Source organism: Panthera onca, chromosome D3, assembly GCF_046562875.1.
Source record: "Panthera onca isolate mPanOnc1 chromosome D3, mPanOnc1 haplotype 2, whole genome shotgun sequence".
Classification (NCBI taxonomy): domain Eukaryota; kingdom Metazoa; phylum Chordata; class Mammalia; order Carnivora; family Felidae; genus Panthera; species Panthera onca.
In genome coordinates this window covers 12,405,247-12,417,791 of record NC_138350.1, presented here as the reverse complement: position 1 = coordinate 12,417,791, position 12,545 = coordinate 12,405,247, and the positions used below count along the sequence as shown (strand labels likewise).

Genomic DNA, 12,545 nt, shown 5'->3' with positions numbered 1-12,545 from the left:
GCTGGCACCATCCCTCCCTCTCTCCCCCGCTTTTCTCCGGCTGCCAAGGAGTCATTGATTTTGATTAGCTTCACTGCAGAGCGTCTGTGAAGAGAGGGAGAGGGAGGGAGGCTTTGAAATAAATTTTAAAAAAGACCTCATATCGGGTTTCAGCAGACAGCAGAGTGTGTGTGTGTGTGTGTGTGTGCGCGCATGTGTGTCAGTGCAAAGCAGAGGGAGGCCTCTGAGATCATCGTTTAGGTAGGTTGCTGCATAATGAGGTGAGGAGCAAACAGAAGGGCCTCCTTCCTGATGGTGCTCGTTTGCTCTCAGAGGGTGGGGGGTCCAGGAGCCACAGGGACTGGAGCCTCCTGGGGCTTCAACATTCCCACTCCAAATTAGATCCATTCCCTCCTGGAAGCTTCTCTCCCCTACCCCAGCCCCCATTAGCAAATAAGATCTCTTATCCCCATTTCAAATTTAGGGTTCCACTTCACGTTCCTTCTGGCACAGACATAGCCTGAGTAGCAGGTTTCTGGGGGGGAAGCCCAGTTGCCTCTAGCTGCTGTCCATGGTCCTAGGCCACGAGCATCTCCTGGAACCCAGTCTCCCCCTTCCCGCCACCTTTCATTGGGATACTGGAGACTTCTTTTCCACTTCTTCCAGTGTCTCATTTAAGAAATTCTTTCCTCTTTTAACAAGAAGATGGTGATTTAAACAATACTGTCACAGATCGATGGAACTGTGACTTTGGTTTCATAATTTATGTAGCTGATCTCATGTACTATTATCACGTTTCTGACAGTGATAAAATATCGCTTCCCCTAGCTGGGAAATTGGAGGAGTCTTCTTCTGATCCCACACAGGTATCTTTTGGGGACACTGGTTTGCCACTGTGGGCGTTTTGAGTGTCCGCCTGGTATCAGAAGCTGCAGTGACCAGAACACAGGTTTTGCTGTTCTGTGTTGATTCCATTTCTTTTTCTGGATCTTCCCTTAAGTCAGCCTGGGCCAACTGCAGAGTCAGAAGCTGCCTGGGAGGTGCGGGGGCGGGGGAGGGGGGACAGGCTAGACACCCTGGCCTAGTCCCATAGGAGCTGATGGAGGATATGGGTGTCAAAGGTACCATTTTAAAGCTCAAACCAAAAGGTTCTTTTTAAAATACTAATACCTACTTATCGAGCACCTGCAGCGTGCCCAGTTGTAGAATCCGGTCTGGGAAGAAACTCAGGTACGCAGCGTGGAGGGACAGCTCTGCTTGGCACCAATGTTAACTGTCCCTTTCCAGTCTGGTTCACAGTCAGTTCTGTCAGGTCATACCCGTGACCCCAAGCCTTGCTGGCAGATTGTTCTATAGTATTTATATTTACTGAGCATCATACTATCATGAAGGCAATTAAAAAGCCTGTGATCTTAACTCACTCCCAGCACACGAAGACTGGTTCTTGCTGCTTCACAGAGTAATGAAAGCCACCGTCTACGGCGTGCTCACCACCCCTGAGCACTGTGCTGAGTGTTTTACGTGTTTCCCCTCAGTTATTCCTCACACCCACTCTGGAAGACAGTAGTTATGATTCCCATTTTACAGTTGAGGAAGCTGAGACTCAGGGAGGTTTTGCAACTTAGCCTAAGGCCACACACAGAGAGTGAGGTGGCTGAGCCAAGATTTGGACTCAGGTGTGTGTGACCCCGCCCCCCCCCCCCCCCCCCAAGCCCATGAGCTAACTGCCCTGCCACACTGGATTCCCTCCTGAGCTGGCCTTACTAGTTCAAGGACAAGTACAGCCTGGGGTCCAGCAGGGAGCAAGGGAGCCTGACTTAGGTCCACCGTAAGGAGTGTTGCATTTGGGGGATGTTCCAGGACAGGCTGGATGGTTTAGGTGGGGGTTTTATGTATTTGTTCCCTGCCTTTTGTGTCCTTAATATCTATAGGTCCCTGGGAGAAGCATCTAATTGGCAAACAGGGCCTGTTTAGCTGACTTCCCAGGACATGGGAAGCTTTTCTTACCTCCCCTACCTGAACCCTTAAGTTCCTCCCCCCAAGTTGTTTGCACTGTAAGTGCCCAGGAGCCTGTGTGTGTATGTGGCAGGGATGGTCATGGGGGTGTCTGGAACCTCGGTGAGGCCTCTGGCTCAGCCAGAGAGGCAATAAGTTTGGGAGCATTCCGTTCTGGGCTCTAACCTTGCTGGTTTGTTGTGCTCTTTTGTAAGAGGAATTTCATACCTTGGAGACGCTTTGTACATATTTGTAATGACTTTATTAAAAAACTGTTTGTGCACTTCCAGCCAAAGTCCTTTGCGTTTTCATTTCCTTTTGAAAGGTTGGTCCCCAAAGATTATGGGAGGATCTGGCTGTGCACCCCAACCTTCCCTGGGGCAGAAGGCCACACATCTCCCTTCTCTGCTGTATTTCTGAGAACTCCCCAAGGGGAGGATTGGCCCAAACAGTACCCTTGGGTTGGGTGAGAGGTTGAGGGAACTTGCCTGTCGGTTCAAGATCAATGGCACCATGCAGACAGGCTGATGGCTGTGCAGACTGATGTCTCCTACTATGGGCACATGGGCCTCTCTGGGTTACTTTCACCTCTGGTCTAAGATGCTCTGAGCGATCAGGTTGTGGTTTCTTCCTAAGAATGGTGGGTTGAGGACAGGTTGCCTTTCTAGATAACAGGCGCCTTCATTTTCCCTGGGGGACCCACCCCTTCCCCACTCTCAGGCCATGCGACTCAGAGGAGTTGACCCTATCCTCCCACCCACCTGTGCCCCACAGTTAGGGCTCTACACCTGATGCAGGCCTGGCCAGCAGTGTTCCAGGTCCCAAAGGCCAAAAGGGATTGGTGTGGGGACAAATTAACAAGTCAACCTCAGGACTCCTGCTAGAGCTTTGGGGAATCAGAAGCTCTTTGCTGGGGTTGTTAAGCTGGTAGAACATAGGCATATACATATACATATACATATACATATACATACATACATAGCTTCTGGAGGCCATCTTACTGCTGCATGGGATCTGTCTGGAAATCAAACTGTCTCAGAGGAAAACAGAATGGAGGGATGGAAAGACAGGGTTCTAATATCACTGGAGCCATTGAATCCAGCGATACCCAAGGCCCATATGGTTACATGAGCCAAAGAAAGCCTTTCTCTTATTTAAGCCATATTTGAGTTGGTTTTCAAATGATGGCAACCAAAAAGGTCTGCCTGATGATGTTTTTGTGACTGGTTTCATAATGTTGTCCTGAGAGGCATGAATTGTCACCTAATGCTATTAATTTCCAGGGTGCCTGGGCAGCTCAGTCGGTTAAGCTATTAATTTGCATTTTAAATATCCATCATAAGCTGGCATCCAGGCAAACTCTTCTTGAATCATCAGCTCATGCGTTCTGGGTCCATCCTCTGGTTAACCACTGTGGTGGGCCCTGTGGGTGCCCTGTCCAGATCCCTCCTGACCCGATCTCCCAGTTCTGTGTCCTGTCCTGCACCTTTGTGTGTTCTGTGACACCTGACACCCTCAGGGGCTTGGGGCCTCCTCAATGGAGAGCTTAAGTACCTGAGAAGCGTCCCCCCCACCCCCACCCCCGCCAACAACCCATAGCCAAGAATTGACAGTGTGCCAGAAAAAACCTCAGGGTGGGACAATCTCTGAAATATAGCTGAATTCTCCAGAACTCTGTGGGACCACCCTGAGCTGGGACTTCTCTGACAGCCACCCTCTTGTTTGGCTTCTTCCCCCTCCCTTACTGGCTTCTCCTGAGAGTGCGTCCTTAATAAATCACGTGCAACTCCACGGATCTGCTTTGGACAGATCCAGACAACCACCCACTGCATGAATTGCTTGTCCCCATTTCTCCTCAAAACAGTCCACCTGGGTTCAAGAGGCAACTGGAGACTCAAGACCACGAACCTAAGTTTCATCGACAGATGATATTTATTGGCGGAAGGGAACTTAAGGGGACATTAAAAACACCGAAGGTGGCTCTGTTCAGCCCAGAGCAAAATTATTAAGAGATTCTGGGACTCGCTTTACATTTCTTCTTTCCAACCCCAAGTCTTAGCCGCCCGGTGTCTCCAAGCATGTCTCCCATTCTCCCGTTATGAAGGTAATGAGCCTGTCACATCCAGGTCCAAAGCTCGCCTTCCTATTCTCACATTCATTATGCTCAAGATCTTTTACATTAAGACGGCCATTTCCAAGAGTGTCAGAAACCTCAGTCAGTGGGTCACAAAATATTAAAAGCAGGATACCCCAACCTGCTACTCGGTTAATCCTGCTTCTAACCAATGAGTGCAGAGCCAGGATGGGCCATGGAGAGTGGAGCTGTTCTTTCCCAACAACGACTTTTGGCTGCTTTTACCCCATAGTGGGGAATATAGGCAGCCTGATGTTTGGACAACTCCTCACTGGCTGCTGTTTCTCCTTAGGGTAGAAGTGAGATCCTCCCATCCAAAAGAAAACCTCCAGGGCGCCTGGGTGGCTCAGTCAGTTAAGCGTCTGACTTCAGCTCCGGCTCAGGTCATGATCTCGCCATTTGTGAGTCCGAGCCCCACGTTGGGCTCTGTGCAGACAGCTCAGAGCCTGGAGCCTGCTTCGGATTCAGTGTCTCTCTCTCTCTCTCTCTCTCTGCCCTGCCCCCGCTTGCTCTCTGTCTCTCAAAAATGAATAAACATTAAAAAAGAAAAGTAAAAAAAGAATACCTCCAGAACAGAACTTTTCCCCAGAGGGTAGGGAATGAAGAAGTAAAATCCTAAACGAAGTCATCCCACCTGTCCCTGGTATCCCCAAGTGACACTGTTTATAATGTCAGAAACATGGCTTATTATTTGGAGAATATTTAGAGATGTGGGGGGCTTTCTTTTCTTTCCTTTTTTTTGGTGGCATGAGTATAACGGACACAACCATTGGCGTCTCCACCCGTGTTCTACATTGTTAGCTTCCCCGGCTGTGGCAGAAAGTGCACGAGGTTTCTTTATCCTGGAGACGGCTACTGGGGGGCGAAGTGACTTCCCAAAGTCACGCAGAGTTTGGAATCAGAATTCTGCTCTGCCTGCTCTGTCACAAGCTGGCCTGTTAATAAATCTCCAGCTCCAATCTCTTGTGTCTCTTTGATGGCATCTGCAGGCAGGGTGATGTTTCTGATAAAAACCAGTCGCAGAAGCTCCTGTTGCTTCCCTCTGGCTCTTGCTGAAGGTAGGGGGAGCAGAGCAGCCGCATCCCCCTGGCCCTACTTCCCTCCGCTTCCCCTTCGGACTTGATTATCCAGGCAAGTGGGATTGTAACAGCGCCGCCATCGCCATAGTAACAGAGCTTGAAAGATGCCACGCTGCCCTGGAAGGGACGTCTTGCTGGGTCCCGGGGAAGAGCCAGGGATGTCAGGCACAGGAAAAGGTCCTGGCTTGATAGCACGCGGGGGGCAAATGTCCTGCAACTATCAGGGATGGGGTGGGCTTGTTATTACTGGCCGAGGGCGAGGTGGCAGCAAAGTCTCCCACCATTTCTGCTTGGGGCTTTGTTGCTCATCTGCTCACGAGCCACAAGATTGATTTCTCTGTAACGCCACTGGCACCAGCCCATTGTGCTGAGGTTGACGGCGAGTGAACAGAATGGGGAGAGGGGTAGGGCAGGCGAGATTCCAGTAGCTTCTAAGTGATCACCTGTGCTATCCCCTTCCAGATTCAAAGCAGGGAGGGTCTCGCAGGTGGAGAAACTGTTCTCTTACAGAGATTAGTGGCTCTGGTATAGACGTTCCAGAAGCACCGAGTGCTGCAGTGCTCCACGCCACCACCTTGGCTTGTGGAAAAATCCGTAACATGGATCATTCATTTTGTTCTCAAGGCTACCGGGGGAGAAGACAATGGCCACGGGCGCTGTTGACAAGCGGAGACTTAAGTGAGGGGCAGGACAAGAACAGGAGGAGGAGGAGAGACATGAAGACAGGTGTAGAGACCCCGTGATACCTGCATGGGGACCAAAGCTGGCCATTCTTGATACCCAAATGTGACTGAGTGTTCCAGCCGGAGCCCGGCAAATGAGCAATTTTAAAGACCAACTCTTTCCATGAACTTGGCCACAGCTAGATTTCCAGGGCCAGTGCTCCCCGTTGGCATCCTTAGTGGGGCCCGGATCACTGTGCTATGCACCTGGGCCACTGATGGGAATCAAAATCACCTCTGGTGCTTAAAAAACCAACCAACCAACCAACCAACCAACACACACCAAGCCTGCTGGGCCCCACGCCTGCCGTGTCTGAGCGGGTGAGCATATGGTGGTTGAGAGTGTGGGCTCTCAAGCCAGACAGGCCTGTTTGGAAACTCTGTCCGCCATTGCTAGCTGGGTGACTCTGGGAAAGCTACCACGTGGAGCTCTGTGCCTCAGTTTCCCTGTCTGTAAAACAGAGGAAACGACAGTACCTCCACCCCAGGGCTGTTGTGACGATTCCAAGAGGTCTTCCAAGCAGATGCTCAGCTCGCACGAAGTGCTTGGGACACTAAGCTATTGCAGGTATAAGGGGCCCAGCGTTCTCATTTGGGAAACGCTCCACAGTGACGCCCTGACTCAGGCAGACCTGAGCCGTGCTGGGGGAAAGCAGTGATCTCCAGGCCCCTTCCAGCTTGCAGCATCGGGTGTTAGGCCACCATGAGTTAGAATCACAACAGGCAGGACCTGTCTATCCCCGGTCCCTTCACTTGGAGGGGGCAGGAGACCCTCCCGGTAGGAGGCCAAGTCTGAGCGAGGAGGGTTGAAGGAAAGAACGCCCGCGCTAAGCCGCAGAACAGAAGAGGAAGGTGGAGGTCGGGAGGATAGGGGCCTGGCTCTGGGGGAAGAGGGGGAGAAAGGCAGGAGGCAGGATAGTCAGTGCTTGAGGCCTGTTTTCCAGGAAGTCCCCAGAGCCGGACCCGATCACGCTGGCCATCCGTCAGCTCCCAGGGTGCCTCAGTCTTCCGCCCTAATACACTTGGAAGTGTGCTGCAGTGGCCCCGTCCTTCCAGCAGCGCAGGGTATCCACGGCAACCGAGCGGCAGAGCGGGCAGGTGCGCTCCCGGTCCAGCCAGAGGCAGAGGCACTCCTCACAGAACACGTGCTGCGGGGACAGCGATCAGTACAACTGGGGACACTTCACTGAGTGTCCACAGTGTGCCCGCCTCGGTCCTAGGAGCTGGAGACACAGCAGTGAACAAAACAGACAACTCCTGCCCCCATGGAGCTTGCACTCTAGTCAGGGAGACAACTGGCCAAAGGAAACCCCAAAATGTAGCGGACGGCAGCGGTAAGGGCTGAGATGAAAAGGCCAGGGGGAGGAGATAGAGAACGCGTGGGAGGGCTGCTGTGTTCAGCGTGGCGGGCACAAGACAACTTCACTGAATACCCACGTTTGGGTGAAACCTGAAGGAAGGTGAAGACTGAGCCCTGAGGATCTCTAGGAAAAGAGTGCTATTGGCAGAGAAAATGGCAGAGAAACTCCTGAGGCAGGAGTGCCTGCTGTGCTGCTGAGCCTGGGAGTGGAGGGTGGGAGGGAGAGATGAGGTCAGAGAGGCTATGGGGAAGGTATGCAAAATGCACAGGGCTCTGTGGGCATCATGAGGCCTTTTGCTTTTATTCAGAGAGAAATAGGGAGCCATGGTAGGGCTTTGAGCAGAAGAGTGACCTGAGCAGGATTTATCTTTTTTTTTTTTTGTAAGATTTTATTTTTAAGTAACCTCTACCCAACGTGGGGTTCAAACCCACAACCCTGAGATCAAGAGTCGCACGCTCCACTGACTGAGCCAGTCAGATGCCCCCAGGATTTGCATTTTTAGAAGATCCCTTTAGGCACTGGGTTGAGAACAGAGTTCAGGGGTTAGTAGAAAGGCAGGGAGACTGGAAATATCACTGAGTTCCATCACTTTCTGGCCATATAACTTGGACAAATGAATTAACCTCCCACTGCCTCAGTTTCCTCATCTGTAAAATGGGCCTAATAGTAGTCCACTCATAGGAAGACTGATTAACATTAAAAATGCTCAGACATAACAATTGAAGGCAGTCTACATATCTCAATTGGAGCTTGGATGAGGGGTAAATCATGGCTATGCAGGAGAGTCTGAAGACAACTGGAGAAATCTGAATATATACTATATATTAGATAATATTTTACATCAATTTTAAATCTCCTGGGTGTGATGGTGGAATTACTGTTATGAGAAAGAATGTTCTTGTTTTTCAAAGATGAACACTGAAATATTTGGGGAGGAAGAATCAAAATGTCACCAAATTATTCTCGACTGGTTAAGGGGAAAAAAATTTACATCAAGGCAAATGTGGTAAAATGTTAATGGTTAGTGAATCTAGAGGAAGGCTAAAAAGGCGGCTGTCCATTATATCCTTCAGGTCCATAGTTTGAAATGTTTCAAAATAAAATTGATAATTTAAAATGATAATATGAAAATCCAGATACAGTGCTTCTTAAAAAGTTAAAAAATTTAAATTAGGGGCGCCTGAGTGACTCAGTCGGTTAAGCGTCTGACCGGCTCAGATCATGATCTCATGGTTCATGAGTTCAAGCCCCACATCAGGCTCTCTTCTGTCAATGCAGAGCTCTCTTCAGATCCTCTGTCCCTCTCTCTCTCTGCCTCTTCCCCAACTCACCCACGTGCTTGCTCTCTCTCTCAAAAATAAACAAACATTTAAAAAACTTTAAATTAAAAAGGCACTTAGAGGGGTGCCTGGGTAGCTCAGTTGTTTGAGCATCTGACTCTCTCTTTTTTTTTTAACGTTTATTTATTATCAAGAGACAGAGACAGAGCGTGAGCATGCGAGGGACAGAGAGAGGAGGAGACACAGAATCCAAAGCAGGCTCCAGGCTCTGAGCTGTCAGCACAGAGCCCGACTCGGGGCTTGAACTCACAAACCGCGAGATCGTGGCCTGAGCAGAAATCAGATGCTTAACCAACTGAGCCACCCAGGTGCCCCAAGCATCTGACTCGATCTCAGCTCAGGTCATGATCTCATGGTTTGTGAGTCTGAGCTCTGCTTCGAGCCCTGCGTTGGGGCTCTGCTTGGGATTCTCACTCTCTCTCTCTCTCTCTGCCCTCTCTCCGCTTGCTCTCTCTCTCAAAACAAATAAACTTAAAAAAAAAAAAGGCACTTATAACAATGCCTAACAAATGGTAAGTGTTCTATAAATGTTGGCTATTACATAGTAATAGTTATTCTTACATTATAACTGTTTATTATTTATTATCTGTCTCTCTACACCAGACTTAAGCTTCTTGCAAACCCATTCCTAGCACCTAGCATTCTTGGGTGCTTAATTGTAAACTGTGCTCTAAAGGAGAGCTCTACGATGCTCTATACAATGGGGACCGGTCTGATCCAGGGGGTAGCCCAGGAAGCCTTCCTGGAGGTGGGCACACTTGTGTTAAGACCTGAAGGATGTTTAGGAGTTGACTGGGTGAAGAGAGGGGGGTGGGGATAGAACATTCCTGGTGAAGGAAACAGCCTCACGGAGCTCCTGGGATGGGAAGGCACTGAAGGCCCTCAAGGACAGCCAATGTGGCTATGGCAGAAGGGTGTAGGGGAGTGGGTGACAGGAGGTGAGCAGGCCACACAGAGCCTTGAAGGCTGTGCCTGGACTCTCCACATGGTCAGAAGGGTGGGACCTAGGGGTCAGCAGGTCCAGCAGCTTCTCTAGACTCCCACCCAGGGCAGTCAAGGCCCCCCATAATGGTGCCTTCCCTCCTTCGTCCTCATCACCCCCAGCCCCAGGGAGCCAATGTCACGGACACACCAGATGACGTGCAATGCAGAGTTCACCCGTACTGCTAAGCCTCTGGGCAAGCTGTGATGTCTGTCTGGGAGGCCCCTTCTCCATCCTTATCGGCTGGTGGACGCTTACTTCTTTCAGAAGACTCAGCCCAAGCAGTCACACCTCCCCTGTGTGCCGTTCCCCGTCCCCCCATCCCTTCACTGTATCTCCTGCACACATCTAAGTGCTGTTGTGCCCTCCCCTTCCAGATCCCTTCTGGGGAAGACCTCTCTCACAGCATCACACTCACGCCGCCGGAAGGATCTGCAAACTCCTCTGTCTTGTTCACTGGGTTAAGGGGCTTCTGGAGGGGCAGGGGGCCACGATTCCAACACGGTTCTGAGCGTGTGGCAGATGCTTAGTACGGGTCTGCTCCACGAATGAACGAGACTTCTCTGTGTCCCCCAGGAAAAGGAGGCACTTACATAGAACAAAGCGATACGATCTCTGTTCCCATGATGCTCAAGACTCGGGTCAGGTGAACAGGAAATGAGCAGCTTTTCATTCCTTCATTCAGAAAAACGTTCACTGAGGCTCTCACACGTGTCATTCAGTAATTCTCAAACATTTTGGTCTCAGGACCCCTTTACAGCCTTAAAAATCACTGATGATCTCGAAGAGATCTGTACATTGTGGGTCAAATCTGGCTGTATTCAGGGTAGCAGACATTGAAACCAAGATCTACTGAAAACACAAGAAGATGAAAGGGAACACCAGGGTCACACTTTGAGAACCACTCTTCTAACTGCTTATTTACCAATTTCCCTGCCCTCTGGGTGGTAAACTTCATGAGGCAACTCTCGTGTTCCCACTGCCCGGCCCTAAAGCCTACACAGAGTAGGGACTCTGTACAGACAGCTGACAAAGGAATGCCTTCCCAGGTAGGTCAGGTGGGAGATTCTGGAGATACCAGGATGGTGAAGACCTGGTCCCTGTCCTCCAGGAGCCCACAGTCTCTCCATCAAAGAATTAGGCAGGATGGAATCTACTGCCAAATAAAGAGGTGCAGAGAACACACATTAATCCAGGGAACTGGCTGGAGGAGGTCACAATCCTGGACCCACTTCCAGCATCTGGAGAGAAGGATGAGCCCCTGCAGAGGGAGGGGAAGGAGGGGCTCCTTCTGGGCTGGGGAGTGTAGGATTGGGTGGGTTTACGGTCAGTGGGGAAGGCAGGTGGTGCTGGGTCATTAGCTGTTGGAGCCCGTGGGGGCAGATGGGCCACCCTCCCCTTCTCCTGAGTTCCATCCAGACTTCCCAAGTCCTGCTCCAAGACTCGGAGGTGGGTAAAGTGAGCGCGTGGGTCAAGAGCTCCCACAACCACAGCAGCTAACCTCCATGTGACAGAGGAGGCTCTGGATGGGAGACGGGCATCTCTTAGCCCAGCACTTGATGTTCAGCATGAGCTGCGAACAAAGGAAGCAGCCAGGCCGAGTCCAGGTGGATGTATTCAGGTGAGGAGTACAGGTAACGACCACAGGCCCTGTCCCTCACTGAGCACAAATGCCCTGCCGGGCACTGCTAATGTCCTTTACACACTGTCTCCTGACAGCTCACAGACCATGAGACTCAGAGAGGGAGAGCCACCAGCCCAAGGGCACACGGCGGCTAAGCAGTGAGGCTGGATTCAACTTCAGGGGTGCGGCAGGCTGACTTCTATTATGACTCCCAGTGATCGTCTCCTCCTGGGATTCACACCTGTGTAGTCAGTTCCCTCCCCTTGGGGGCGGCTGTATTTAGTGATTTCCTTCAGACCAACAGAGTATTGTAAAGATGATGGGATGTCACTTCTGAGATTAGGGTACAGAAGACTGTGCCTTCCATCTCGCTTGCCCTCTATCTCGTGCTTTTCACATGCTCACTCTGATGAAGCCAGTGAGACAAGGAAGCCAGGGTGGCTTCTGGCCACGAGAGCCATAGAGCAACTGACGCCCTTGGCCCTACAGCCCAGGAGGAACGGAATCGAGCCACCACCGCGTGACTCTAAGCCTGGAAGTCGATTCTTCCCCAGGGGAGCCACAGGATGACAGTGACCCTGGCTGGTATCTTGACCGCAGCCTGGGAGAGACTCTGAAGCAGAGGACCCAGTTGTGCTGTGCCTGGATTCCTGACTCGTGGAGACCACAAGATGATACATGCTTGTTGCGTTAAGCTGTGAAGTTTTGGGGTAATTTGTTACTCAGCAAAGGATAACTGATACAAGAGATGTCTGACTCCACAGTAAACACTCATGCCCATTCCGTTCTAGGACAGATACTGGTCACACATGGAGAATGTGGGAAGGGGTGTTTGTAGTATTTGTGAAAAATGACATTACAAAAGTGGTGTTACTACCAGACCAGGGACACACACACACACACACACACACACACACACCCCTAATCACAGATCCTCTTTTTTTATTTTTATTGTTTTTGAGAGGTTGGGGAGGGGCAGAGAGAGAAGGAGAAAGAAAATCCCACACAGGCTCCATGCTGTCAGGGCAGAGCCTGATGTGGAGTTTCGGACTCACAACGGTGAGATCATGACCTGAGCCAAAACCAAGAGTCGGACGCTGAACCCACTGAGCCCCCCAGGCGCCCCACCCCCCAGATCTTCCTTAATCACACAAACCCAGCCAGTTTTGTCCAGATTGAGAATTAAACACTTACACCGAATATCAGCATGAGACGCTGTGCTTTTCAAAACCCACACACAGATATCCATGTCACCTTACTTGACTGTACTGAAGAGCCTGCAAGCCGCCCTGGGCAGGGATTTTCATTCCTGGGTGACAGAGGACATGG

General features: G+C 50.8%; 1 protein-coding gene across 1 annotated transcript in view; it reads right to left on the bottom strand.

Moving 5' to 3' along the window:
* Positions 1–3,619: 3,619 nt before the first annotated feature.
* RNFT2 (ring finger protein, transmembrane 2) overlaps positions 3,620–12,545 on the bottom strand; it is a 71,535-nt gene continuing 62,609 nt past the window's right edge. The window contains exon 11 of the mRNA XM_078435756.2: positions 3,620–7,057. Coding sequence (XP_078291882.1) covers positions 6,923–7,057 — 135 coding nt within the window. The 3' untranslated portion in view covers positions 3,620–6,922. The remainder of the gene's footprint in view (positions 7,058–12,545) is intronic.